This window comes from Pantherophis guttatus, chromosome 4 (genome assembly GCF_059756535.1).
Source record: "Pantherophis guttatus breed Tessera chromosome 4, ASM5975653v1, whole genome shotgun sequence".
Taxonomy (NCBI): domain Eukaryota; kingdom Metazoa; phylum Chordata; class Lepidosauria; order Squamata; family Colubridae; genus Pantherophis; species Pantherophis guttatus.
The window spans coordinates 18,322,766-18,335,918 of record NC_142066.1 but is presented as its reverse complement, the minus strand read 5'-3'; the positions used below and the strand labels follow the sequence as shown (position 1 = coordinate 18,335,918).

Here is a 13,153-nt window from a genome sequence, read left to right as displayed (position 1 = left end):
ATGACGGTGGAGGATTTAATAAGTGTCTTCAGAATTGGAATGAGACGTAATAAAGGAAAGAAGAGAAATGTTCTGGTTAAATTTGCAAGTATAAATGATAAATTGAAAGTGATGTCAAAAATTAGAGAGGATGGAGATAAGATTCTTCAAATAGAAGGGGACAAGATAGAGGTTTACCAGGATATTTCTCGGGAGGAACGTATATGGAGGCACACTTTAAAGCCAATTACAAAATTATTGAGAAATAAAGGCATTAAATATAATTGGAGATTCCCACAACAATTAAAAAAAATTTATAATAGAAGAATGCATACAATTGATACTAAAATTGATCCTGTTGATTATTTTCATAAACTTGGGCTGATTGAGAAAGAAGATGATGTTATTAGTATGAAAGCTGAACTGCTTCAGATGGGTGGATATGGAGTGAGGAAGGAATTAAATCTGGATAAGGAACAAGGAGCTGTAGCTGGAGAGGGCCCAGAACTTAAAGCTAAACTACAACATGAAAGAAAACCAACAAAAGAGCGGTTGGATTTTCAAAAAAAAAAAAAAAAAAAAAGTAGAGAAAATGGAGGAGAAAATGTTGGTGAAGAAAGTGAAATGGAAGATCAACTTGGTTCTGGGCCCAACTCAAGTGATGGATCTGAGTGTGGAAAAGAAGTAATAGAGTAATATTAATAGAGTAAAGAAAGCATAAAGAAGCATAAGAACAATGCCTGGAGCTAGAGATGGCTGGGTTGACAGACACATTCGCTCTCCCCCATTCTTGGAAGACAAGGCGGCTGGAATTGAATGAATGCGATGGGGGAAGAAGAAAAATTGTTGTTTTTTTTTAATTTGTTATTGGTGGTGGGTTGGGGAAAGATTCACAGTAGGGAGGAGGAGGAAGAAATGGAAAATATTGAATATAATGATGGGTGTGATTAAAATTATGTCATGGAATGTTAAAGGCACTGGGAATCAAATTAAAAGAAAATGTTTAGAATTAAAAATGGGAAGGCAGTCACCTGATATAATCTTTTTGCAAGAGACTCATCAAAAGTCCGAGGATTCAAATAAGTTGTATATAAAAGGAATACGGTTTTATGAGAAAGCATTTGGAACCTCGAAATTGAGAGGGGTCGCAACTTTAATTTCAAGTAGAGTTCAATTTGAAAAATTAAAAAGTGTAGTGGACTCCGAAGGTAGATATTTGATAATTGTTGGTAATATTAATGAAGAAACTGTAACGTTGGTTAATATTTACGCACCTAATGAAAAACAAAATGAATTCCTGATGAGAATATCAAAAATACTGCGGAAAGAAAGTAAGGGCAGACTGATTGTGGCAGGTGACTTCAATCTTATTCGAAATAAATATGATACTACTAATGTAACCCGGTATGGTGATAATGTTCAAATGAGGATCTTAGATAATTGGATGATAGAAAATTTGAATATTTGATACATGGCGGGAAATTAAAGGTCAAGAAAAGGTTTATACTTTCCATTCTAAGGTATATAATACATATTCAAGGATTGATTATATTATGGTGTCAAGAGATTTACTTAATAGAGTTGGAAAAGTTGATGTAGGGATATTTAAAGAATCAGATCATGCAAATGTAATTATGGAGTTGAATGTATATATTGAGAAAAAAGAAAATAATTGGAGGTATGATGCTAAATTGTATAAAAATGAAGAAGACAAAAAAAGAATGATTAAAATTTGGGAGGAAAATTGGAAATGGAATGATAATGATGAAGTGAATTATAATGTGGTATGGGATACAATGAAGGCGATTTTTCAGGGTGAAAGTATACAATTGTCATGTAAAAAATATAAAGATTATAAAAAAATAGAAATGGAAGGGAAAAGAATACAAGAATTAGAAAACGAATTTTCAAGAACTAAAAATAAAAAAATTGGGGAAGAATTGAGACAATTAAAAGATAAGCAGGTAATTGAAGATATTGAAGTTGTTAAAAAGAATTTAATGTATTTGAAAAGAGAATTTTTTGAATTTGGTAATAAGAACTCTAAATTATTGGCAAGGATGGCTAAAGATAAGAAATGTAGAACAGAAATTGGAATATTAATAGATGAAAAAGGTAAAAGATGTAATAAGAAAAAAGATAAATGTGAGATTGTTAGAAATTTTTTTCAAAAACTTTACTCTAAAAAGGAAATAGATAGTAAGAAATTGAAGGACTTTTTGAAAAAATATGAACATAGAAAAATAGAAATGGAATATAAGGAAAAAATGGAGGGAAGTATAACCCAGCAAGAAATTATAGAAATGATCCCAAAATTTAAATTGGGGAAGGTACCAGGTGAGGATGGGTTGCCAGCAGAATTTTATAAGGAATTTAAAGACATAATAGTGCCAAAATTAGAAAAATTGTATAACAAAATTTTGCATGGCGTGGATATTCCAGCGTCTTGGAATAGATCACTGATTTCTTTGATTCCCAAACCAGGAAAAGATTTAGAATTGGTAGAATCATATAGACCTATTTCCCTAATAAATCAGGATGCAAAAATATTTACAGCTATTTTAGCGAATAGATTAAAGATTAATAGATAGATTAAATTTAATCAATAGCTTTATAGACAAATATATAAATGGTAATCAAGTAGGTTTTGTGAAAGGTAGATATATGTCAGACATAGTTAGGAGAGTTTTGAATATTATAAATATTGCAGAGTATAATAAGGATAGAATAGGAATATTAGCGTTGGATATATTTAAAGCATTTGATTCAATTCAATGGGAAACGATTATAGAATTGATTAAGGCTTATGGATTTGGAGATAAATTTACTCAAGTTATTTCAAAATTATATCAAAAGGGGGTTGCCAGAGTAAAAGTGAATGGGATCATAACAAAAGAGATAATTTTGGAAGCAGGTACAAGACAAGGTTGTCCTCTATCCCCAGTATTGTTTTTACTAGCTATGGAGATCTTAGCAGTAAAAATAGAAGAAGATGAAGATATTATTGGATATAAAGGTGTTAAAATTAATTTGTATGCCGATGACACCCTGATTGTAATGAAAAATCCAGAAAAAGATATTGAAAAGATTAAGATGCATTTAGAGGAATTTGAAGAGCTTACTGGGTTATCTATAAATTGGGCTAAATCAGAAATGTTATTAAATTGGGATATAAAAAAAGGAAAAGAGAAATTTATAAATCAATTTGGAATAAAAGTTAAAGAAAATATAAGATATTTAGGAATAATATTATCAACAAAGATGAATGAAATGAAAAAGTTGAATTATGACAGACTGATAAGAGAAATTGATGAGAAAATCGGGAAGTATAAGAAATTAAATTTCTCTTGGTTTGGGAGAGTGGCATTAAGTAAAATGATGTTATTACCGAAATTCAATTTCCTATTTGAAATGCTCCCAATATATATCTCTGAAAAGGATATGGAATTATATCAAAAGAAAATTGACAAATTTTGTAATGGTGATAAAAGGTCTAGGATAGTTAAAAAATTATGGTATCAAAATCAAAAGGAAGGAGGTCTTGGGATACCTAAATTGATTAATTATTATAGAGCCTTTCAAGTGAGGACTGTAGTTAAAATAATTGTTGGTCGAAACGAATTATGGGGAAAATCGGAGTTGGGAGAAATTGAAAAATGGGGAAGAATATATTTTATGGAGAATATAGCGGAAAAAATTAAAGTTAGAAATGATTTGTTAAATAGTTTGTTGAAAACTTGGGGTAAATTTGACAGAAAATTGATTCCAGACAGATTACAATTGGCTTATTAGAGGAATTGATCATTTTCCTCCTATTCTTTTTCAACTATATGACCCTTCCGGGAGATAGCATTTGATATTTGAGTTGCTGATGATTCCCAATTTAATACCATCTCATAGGCTTAAGGGAGAAGCTATCAGTGTTCTATCATGTAGAACACTGATGCCTGTAAAGGTCAGGACAAGAGAGAACTGAAGCTAAGGAAGATAGATTTGATATTTGTATGTTGAGGTTCTCCATCAATACCACTACCATCTCTGGATGGGTAAAGAAAGAACATATTTGCCATTTGGGATTCATTAGGGACTCACAGTTACTACTTGAAATGTAGGTTGAAGCCATGACTAGAGGACTGGTGCACCAACTGTTGCTTTATCTGATGCTGGTGAAGCTGGCCACACACACAATTCTATGCATTTGACATGGGACAGCATTTAAAGACTACTCCAAAGTCACACCTAATCCAAAATGCTGTAGTCTTTGAGATAATGGAATTCTAACGTTATGATGTATAATGGCAATTTGACAGCACCTATACTGATTACCGATTCAGTTTTGGGTACAACTAAAAGCATATAGACAGGTAGGCAGGCAGGCAGGCAGAAAGACAGACAGACAGACAGAAAGATAGACAGACATCCAAATCTGACTGGCATCAAATGTCAATGTGGTATAAACGTCCACTGTTTTAAAACTAGAAAAACTTTTTTTCCTGTTTTCATACAAATGGGGAAAAGTTCTGTATTTCTTTTTAGTTTTCATTGCTTTCAGCAATTACAGGCTGGTGTACAATTGTTTATATGCCATGGTTTCCTAGGTCTTGAATTCTGAATTGTTGATCTTTCAGTTGTCATTATCAATTCCCACATCATTGTTTCAACTTCATCTCCGAGTGGGCAAGAACTTGTTGTGGAGACAAGTGCAAGTATAAATACACTTAATGAGGCAGAGCTTGGGGAAACTTCAACTGGCTTACGATAAGACACTTTTACACATTATGATGATACTTGCAGCCTTGGTCTTTCTGCTTTTGCCTGAAATAATGTCCATGATTCCCAGTGCTAAATGTAGGACTAATGACCCTCTGCCTTTTCTTCACAAACAATATCAGTCAGGAGATTTCATAATTGTGGGCATTTTCTCTCAGATCTACATCCTCTATAGACCGAAAGACTTCAGGAGACATCCATCTAAGGAGCCTTTTGGCACTGCTGTGTAAGATTTTTACAGAAATTCTCTTTTTACAAGAAAAGAGAAAGAAGAAAAGGATATAGAGCAGAGAGAGGAGAGAGGGAGGGTTGAGAGGGAGAGTATTTGTATGTACGGTAGGAAAATATATAGATGGACAATGGATTATAAATATTAGATGATGGATGGATGGATGGATGATGGATGGATGGATGGATGGATGGATAGATGATAGATAGATAGATAGATAGATAGATAGATAGATAGATAGATAGATAGACAGACAGACAGACAGACAGACAGACAGACAAAAATGGGTTAGATAGACGTTACAATCATTAAACTGAGTTGGCCTATACCGTCTATGATATTTTGGGAAGTATGTATTTTGACAATATATAATGCTTATTTTAGGGTCATAACTCCAATGTATCAGCACATCCTCGCTTTAGAGTTTGCCATCATGGAAATCAATAGGGATACCTCTATTTTACCAAACCATACCTTGGGGTTCCATATCTATAATACCTACTTTGATCCCAGTTGGACATACCGTGCCTCATTGGAGCTCTTCTTTACAAAGGGCCAATTCATACCTAACTACAACTGTGATGCACAAAACAGACCAATAGCAGTCATTGGAGGACCTTCCTCTGACATCTATCTATACATGGCTAATATCCTTTCCCTTTACAAGATGCCACAGGTATGTTGTTTCCTTGGAATTAAGAGGCAGGAGATAAAAATCCATACAATATTTTTTCTGTAAAAATCTTCAACAAAAGAAATATTGTGATTGTAATAAAAAGGGTATATTTTAGGAAATTTTGGAGTGTTTTATTATGCAACAGCACCTTAATTCTTCAGCATTTTGATGTTTCAAGTACTAGGAAATGGGGATATTATACATTGCCCAAAAGTAATGTATATTTTATTGATTATTTCAGAGAAGGAGTTGCTAAACACATGGTGGAGCATGATCAGAATTGCAAACTGGGTCTGGGAACACTTGTATAACCTTGTAGGTTATACTTTTCAAACTTCACTTAAAATATGATTGTAATGATAATACAGTTATATTATGCTATATTTTTCAGCAAAATCATTATTCTCCAAAGTCCACCCATCAAGGTCCACCCATCCTAGTATTTGGGATATTTTTTAGGACTTAGTATTGATTTTGTTTCAGTTTCTCTCTGGCCCGGTAAAGTTCTCCTTGGAAATAATATGAAATTATCTTGAAATATTGCATCAATAGTATTGAAAACAACTGGATAATCTTTTTTTACCAATTAAGTAATATATTGTAAATTAATATTTATCTTAATGATATTTAATTTGGAGTGTACAAATCGCATTACTTAAATATTTAAGTGATACAGTTTGTGCTCTCTGGACTAAATCTCATGTCTTGAGATATGATATTGGAAATCCCAGACATGGAGTTGATTCTGTAAGTTGTTCTATGGTAACCTAACATGATATGATTCATCTCTAAATTGTGAACTGGTGTTCTAATCCAACTCTGAACCACTGAACTATTTTGCTGATGCAGCTCAGCCTTAGAAGTGATGGCATAGCAATCTCCATGCACAGATGGAGATCTGCTGATTGAACTTATTTACTTAAGTCATGAGAAAAGCTAAACATTCCTGCTCAATTAGCTCATCTTGAATATGAACATGAAACGTACATGGAATTCGGCTTTAGTTTCTAACTTAATGGACAAAATAGGGAAAGAATCTGATTGCACATCAGCTTGTTATTTTACAGTGATTTTTTTTTCCTTATTAGATAGGATAGGAAAGGAAAAGAAAGGATAGGATAGGATAGGATAGGATAGGATAGGATAGGATAGGATAGGATAGGATAGGATAGGATAGGATAGGATAGGATAGGGCAGGATGGGATGGGAAGGGAAGGGATGGGATGGGATGGGATGGGATGGGATGGGATGGGATGGTTGGAAGGGACCTTAGTGGTCTTCTAGTCCAACTCCCTGCTTAAGCCTACACCACTTCAGAAAAATGGTTATCCAAAATCCTCTTAAAAACTTCCAGTATGGAGCATTCACAACTTCTGGAGGCAAGTTGTTCCACTGGTTAATTCTTCTAACTGTCAGGAAATTTCTCCTTAGTTCTAGGATGCTTCTCTCCTTGATTAGTTTCCACCCATTGCTTCTTGTCCTGCCCTCAGGTGCTTTGGAAAATAGCTTGACTCCCTCTTCTTTGTGGCAGCCCCTGAGATATTGGAACACTGCTATAGTGTCTCCCCTAGTCCTTCTTTTCATTAAACTAGACATACCCAATTCCTGCAACCGTTCTTCATATGTTTTATTTTATTATCTCTTTGTTTCTAGATATTGTATGGTTCTGCTCCTGAAATTAGCACAAAAGACCAAGCTGCTTTTTACCAACAAATGTTGCCAAATATGGATAGTCAGTATAAGGCAATTTCTCAATTATTGCTATATTTCATGTGGACATGGGTTGGGATGTTGCTAGTAGACAACGAGAGTGGTGAAATGTTTCTGCGCAGGGTGCTTCCCATGGCTACCCAGAGTGGCATCTGCTTTGACTTCGTTGCAAGATTTCCCAACCCTGCTGAATCAAATAATCTGAAAAAGATGGCCGAAATAGGACTTAACATGTACAGATTTGTTATGAAAAGTAATGTCACTGCAGTGGTAGTTCACGGTGAAAGTGGTAACATGATAACTCTAAGGGTTATTTCCAGTCATTTGAAAGACAATGATTTACCACTATGGACAAAAGGGAAAGTCTGGATTATGACAATCCAGATGGATTTCACATCAAATCCCTTTCACAGAAATAAGGATCTCGTGTTCCTTCATGGTGCTTTATCTTTTGCAATTCACTCAGAGAAGGTACTGGGATTCCAGCAATTTGTTCAGATGAGAAACCCTATCTTGGAAAAGGAAGACAGTTTTATCAAGATCTTCTGGGAAAATGCCTTTGAATGTTCCTTCCGACCCTCTGTAACACAAAAGGCAAATGGGGCCACTTGTACTGGAAAGGAGAAACTGGAGATTCTTCCTACCTCTGTCTTTGAAATGGAAATGAGTGGCCACAGCTACAGTGTGTACAATGCTATCTACGTGGTGGCACATGCTTTACATGACTTCTATTCATCTATAATGAAATACAGAGAAGGGAGGAAAATCAAGGGGAAATTTTTGAATCAACATCTATGGAAGGTAAAATCCCCCAAAAGACAAATTACAGATCTCTCATTTTATCTTCCTACTAGATTTCAGAAAAAATAAATAAATAAACATTCTTCCAGGGATTCATTTTTCCAATTTAGGTGAAACTGAGAAGTTTTGGTAAATATAAAGTTAGCTATTTACTTTTTCACAGTCTAAGACCAAGTAAATGTAAAATACAGTATACCATTGATATATCCATATGTAACAAAAAAGTTTCTATAAACTAAATAGCAATAGCACTTAGACTTATATACTGTTTCACAGTCCTTTACAGCCTTCTCTAAGCGGTTTACAGAGTCAGCATATTGCTCCCAACAATCTGGGTCCTAAAGTTAGTTATAAAAACTTTGCTTTTCCTTTCAAACACCTGGATATTAATAATTTAGTAAGACTAAACGTGATTTATTTTTTTCCTTATATGTTTTTTCTTATATGTTTACTGACCCTGCTCATTTGGAGAAGTTTCTGAAATCAAAAAACATACTCAAAATTCAATTTCTTTTAGGAGAAAACCATGGAGACGGTTTTCATTTCGGTACTAGAAACTTTATTAAAATGTATTGAGGTCCTCATCATTACAAATTTAACATATTTAAATAAATTTTAAATCCTTCTGCAACATTCTTCCCCTTATATTCTTTTATACTCTCCTCAATATAAACTTGTTTCTCAATTATTTTTTCAAAAATCTTTTAGAAATAATTACTCTGATTCAAATTGCTGAATAATCCGATCTAGTATTTTATTTTATTTCTTCTGTTTCATTCTGGTGTTGTGAAGATTCTGTAATCATAGTTACAATCAGTAATGTAATTTATTATTGCAGTTATTATTATCTTCCATGTTATACAAACCTTGAAAGGATTTCCTGTCTATATACTTTAAAGGGGAGAAAGAGTGCTGTTGTACATCCTGATCTATATCTCTGTTTGGCTTATTTTCTGATTTAGCTCAACTACATGATCAGAAGAACATCATTTAATAATAGTGCTGGACAAAAAATTGGGTTCAATGAAAATGGAGAATTAGAGACTGGATTTGATATTATCAATTGGATCACATTTTCAAATTTGTCTTTTAAGAAAGTCCAAGTTGGAGACATGGACCTCAAGGACTCCAATGAAAAAATGGTCACCATTTATGAAGACGATATTGTATGGCCAAGCAGGTTTAACCAGGTACGGCCCAGTCACATTGTGTTCAGTCCAGATTTCAATACTTGGAAAGCTTACTTAGAGGCAAACTATTCCATAACAATGAACCTCAGAAAGAGAATTATATTCTCTCCCTGAAGCCTCTCCAGCCTTGCTGTTGGTTTATTCATGTGGGTAGCATCACAGTTAAAATAGGGCAAAACATTTAAAAATAAAAGGTTAAATCATGTACGAATTAAATAGACCTTGCCTAGAAATTAGCAACATTGATTGTGTTCCATCATGCTGCCATGAGGTCCTGAAACATACATTGATCAGGGCACAAAGGGCAGGCATACATATGTTTTCTTGTCTGAATGTCAACACAACTACAAAGAATAGAAGCAACTGGATATCCCCATTTGTTCAGAGTGTTTCTGGATCTTGTTGTACCCATGCACAGTCTACTCAATGGTTTCCATACTTCTCAGATTTTGTCAGACCCAGGTGCCAGTTCCTCCATTGGTCCCATCCAGTATTACTTCTTTGTAGCATTCCATAAGTCACCCTGCTTTAAATTCTTCAAAGTCTTCCATCCACCTAAAGAAGCTTTTCCTGGACTTTAGTCTTTGCTGAGCTGGTTATCGGCCACAGAGAGGGTCCTGTCTAGATATTGTTTGAGTCTTTCTCTATATATGCTGCTGTTAAGACATTCGGGTGTTCCTTCGGCAACACCTAGTTAATCCTTTCAATCCAGCAGCATTCAAAGCATAGTGAAGTGCTGATTTCCACCTGTGACACTCTGTGTATCTCACCTAGCTGATAGACTTAGAAAGTCATTCATTGGTGTTCCCTAGGATACCTTCTAGGATAGTAGGTGGGTAAATGGAGAGTAATAGAGTAGGCCACAAAGAAAGTTCACACCTTGCATGTAAAGTCTATGCAAAAACATTCCCATTCACTAAAAGCCTTACAGATGTTCAAAAGCAAAGAAAGGCAAGCAACATTTGTAAATCTATGCCTCCGTAAAGTGGTCTTTTTATTGGCAACAAATTAAATATTGGCTCTATAAGCTCGCACTGAGGTCAAAAGGTGTTCAAATCCTTTCCACCAAAAAGCAGACTTTGCTGTCTCACATTATTATATCAAAAGAAAAATATGATGGAAGGACATTTCAGAAAATACTGAAAGAAAATGAGATCTCACATTTCCAAAGATAAACTTTTTTTAAATTATTTATTTATGGACAGACCCAGCCACTTTCTCTGTGTAATGGGAAGTGTGATTCAGGCTACAGTAAGATTAAGATAGAAGGAAAACTATTTTGCTGCTATGACTGTCTTCGATGTCCAGAAGGGAAGATTTCTAACAGGGAGGGTAAGAGATATTGTATATATCTACCTTAGCAAATGAATGGGATTGTCAAATGTACCATGGGGAATTTTCTGTTTTCTGCCAACTCTTTCACTTGGCAGATTAGACTAGAAAATGGGGATAAGTAATTGAATTGCAAGCATGTTCATTATTGGTAGCAAGAAGTGAATTTATGCAAATACTAGCTGAATATCTGTGCTTCGCTACAAAACTATGTGATCTGGCTTGACAAATTGACTCTGCTTGAAAATTAATGAGTAGTTATGATCAGCCTCTCCTCTCCCTTTCTCTACCTCAGCCTTGCCCCACAGAAGCCTCCCCTATCCTACCCCCTTTTCTCCCTCACGTTTGCCACACAGAAATCTCCCGTATCCTATCTCCTGGTTGCTGCTGTGAAATTACAACTGAAATTGAAACTCCTCTCCTCTGCTTGTGTTTTGCATTTGGAATAGATTTTTTTTCAGGTGGAGTGGGGGAGTAGAACTCCTTAGCATCAGAGTGTGTTAATCATAATATAGGAAATACTAATGCTCTGATGGTCATTTCAAAAAATCCTTTCTTAGTGAGCACCTAGCAGCCAAGGGGAACATACGTGGCAAATTTCAAGTTTGTAGGCTTTATGGTTCTGGAGATTTCATGATTACGGTGTGAGTGGTTTTCATTTTTATATATATAGATAAGTTGATGGCAACTAACTTCCTGTACTACATATATTTTTTCAGAAATTAATTGGCAGTCCTCACTTTGAACAATTGCAAAATCAGTTTTTATTCTTTCAATGCAACTTCAACATTGATATTTTCTTTCATAGACATGGATGAATGTTTTCAATGTCCAGAAGATCAGCATCCCAATGAGGAGCAGGTTTTGTGTCTCCCCAAAGTTACAACATTCTTGAACTACAAAGAAACCTTGGGAACTGTTATGGCTAGTTTGTCTCTTTTCTTCTCTTTAATCACAGTTGGAGTCCTTTGGATCTTTATTAAGCATCAGGACACTCCCATTGTCAGAGCTAACAACCGAAACCTCACATATGTACTCCTTGTTACTCTCCTGTTATCATTTCTTTGTACTTTGCTATTCATTGGGAGACCTCACAAGGTGACATGTCTCCTTCGTCAAACTTCTTTTGGCATCATCTTCTCAGTGGCCATTTCTTGTGTTTTAGCCAAAACTATCATTGTAGTTCTAGCTTTCATGGCTACCAAGCCAGGGTCCAAGGTGACCAAATCGTTGGGGAAAAGACTTGGCACATTTTTAGTATCCTGCTGCTCCTTTATTCAAATTAAAATTTGTATTATATGGCTGATCATCTCTCCCCCATTCCCAGATGCTGACATGAAGTCAATAACAGAAGAAATCATTCTGGAGTGTAACGAAGGATCTGCCTTCATGTTCTACTGTGTCTTGGGTTATATGGGCTTCCTTGCCATTGTCAGCTTTACACTGGCCTTCCTAGCAAGGAAACTGCCTGATGCTTTCAATGAAGCCAAGTTTATCACCTTCAGCATGTTGGTCTTCTGCAGTGTTTGGTTGTCCTTTGTTCCAGCATACCTGAGTTCAAAGGGAAAATATACGGTTGCTGTAGAAATCTTCTCCATTATAGCTTCCAGTGCTGGATTACTGCTTTGCATCTTTTCTCCCAAATTGTACATCATTCTGCTGAGGCCCGATTTGAACAAAAAAGATCAGCTCAAAAGAGAAAAAAAGAGAGTACCATAAATTTAATTGCTGTTTCCTATTTTGCATCAGGTATCAGGAAGTATAAAACCTGTTTTGTCTAGGACCAGGGTAGAAACTAGGAGATTGTGAATTCTACTCCTGCCTCATACATGTGTTGTGGGGAAAAATAGAAGGAGGGAGAAGAATTAGATATTTTTGCTGCCTTGAATTATTTATAAAAAATAATAATGGCAGAAGAAAGAAACATCTTTTTAAAAAAAATTCCCTCTACTGAACCATTTATTTATTTATTTATTTGCTTATTTATTCAATTTATATGCCACCCCTCTCCGAAGACCCAGGGTGGCTTTAACTGATATATGGATCCTAAATGCAGAACAACTAAATTTCTAAGATACTAGGCTAGAAACCAGGAGACTGAGGCCTTAGTCATGTATATATATATATATATGGAGAGATATATGGAGAGATGAGAGAGAGAGAGACTAAGCTGAGCACAACCAAGCCCCCACCCAAACAGAACACACCCCCAGCCAATCAGAGCACAACCAACCCCCCATCCAATCAGAGCACAGCCAAGCCCCTAACCAATCAGAACACACCTCCACCCAATCAGAACACAGCCAAGTTCCCACCCAATCAGCTCACACCCCCACTAGCAGTTAAAAGGAAGAAACAGCTGCGATCTCACATTGCTCCTAGACGCACGAAGCCGAGAACACCAGCCTGAAGATGACGAATGAGACTTCGTCGAAACGTCGCCAAGACACTTCCAATTTTACGTGG

At 35.4% G+C, this 13,153-nt stretch overlaps 1 protein-coding gene across 1 annotated transcript; it reads left to right on the top strand.

Moving 5' to 3' along the window:
* On the top strand, positions 1 to 12,723 carry LOC117673047 (vomeronasal type-2 receptor 26-like). Its single transcript, XM_087893423.1, has 8 exons — positions 1 to 530; positions 2,039 to 2,094; positions 2,939 to 3,104; positions 5,363 to 5,654; positions 7,308 to 8,165; positions 9,128 to 9,355; positions 10,552 to 10,687; positions 11,496 to 12,723. The coding sequence occupies exons 1-8, from the start codon at positions 1 to 3 to the stop codon at positions 12,404 to 12,406; spliced, it is 3,177 nt and encodes a 1,058-aa protein (XP_087749549.1). The 3' UTR covers positions 12,407 to 12,723.
* Positions 12,724 to 13,153: the final 430 nt, after the last annotated feature.

Bases quoted from the DNA above. Each gene is read 5' to 3' on its own strand.
- LOC117673047 (XM_087893423.1), top strand. From the start codon at position 1: ATGACGGTGGAGGATTTAATAAGTGTCTTCAGAATTGGAATGAGACGT. The intron at 8,166-9,127 runs GTAAAATCCCCC...TTTCTGATTTAG, and splicing joins TGAATCAACATCTATGGAAG to CTCAACTACATGATCAGAAG. The intron at 10,688-11,495 runs GTAAGAGATATT...TTTCTTTCATAG, and splicing joins GAAGATTTCTAACAGGGAGG to ACATGGATGAATGTTTTCAA.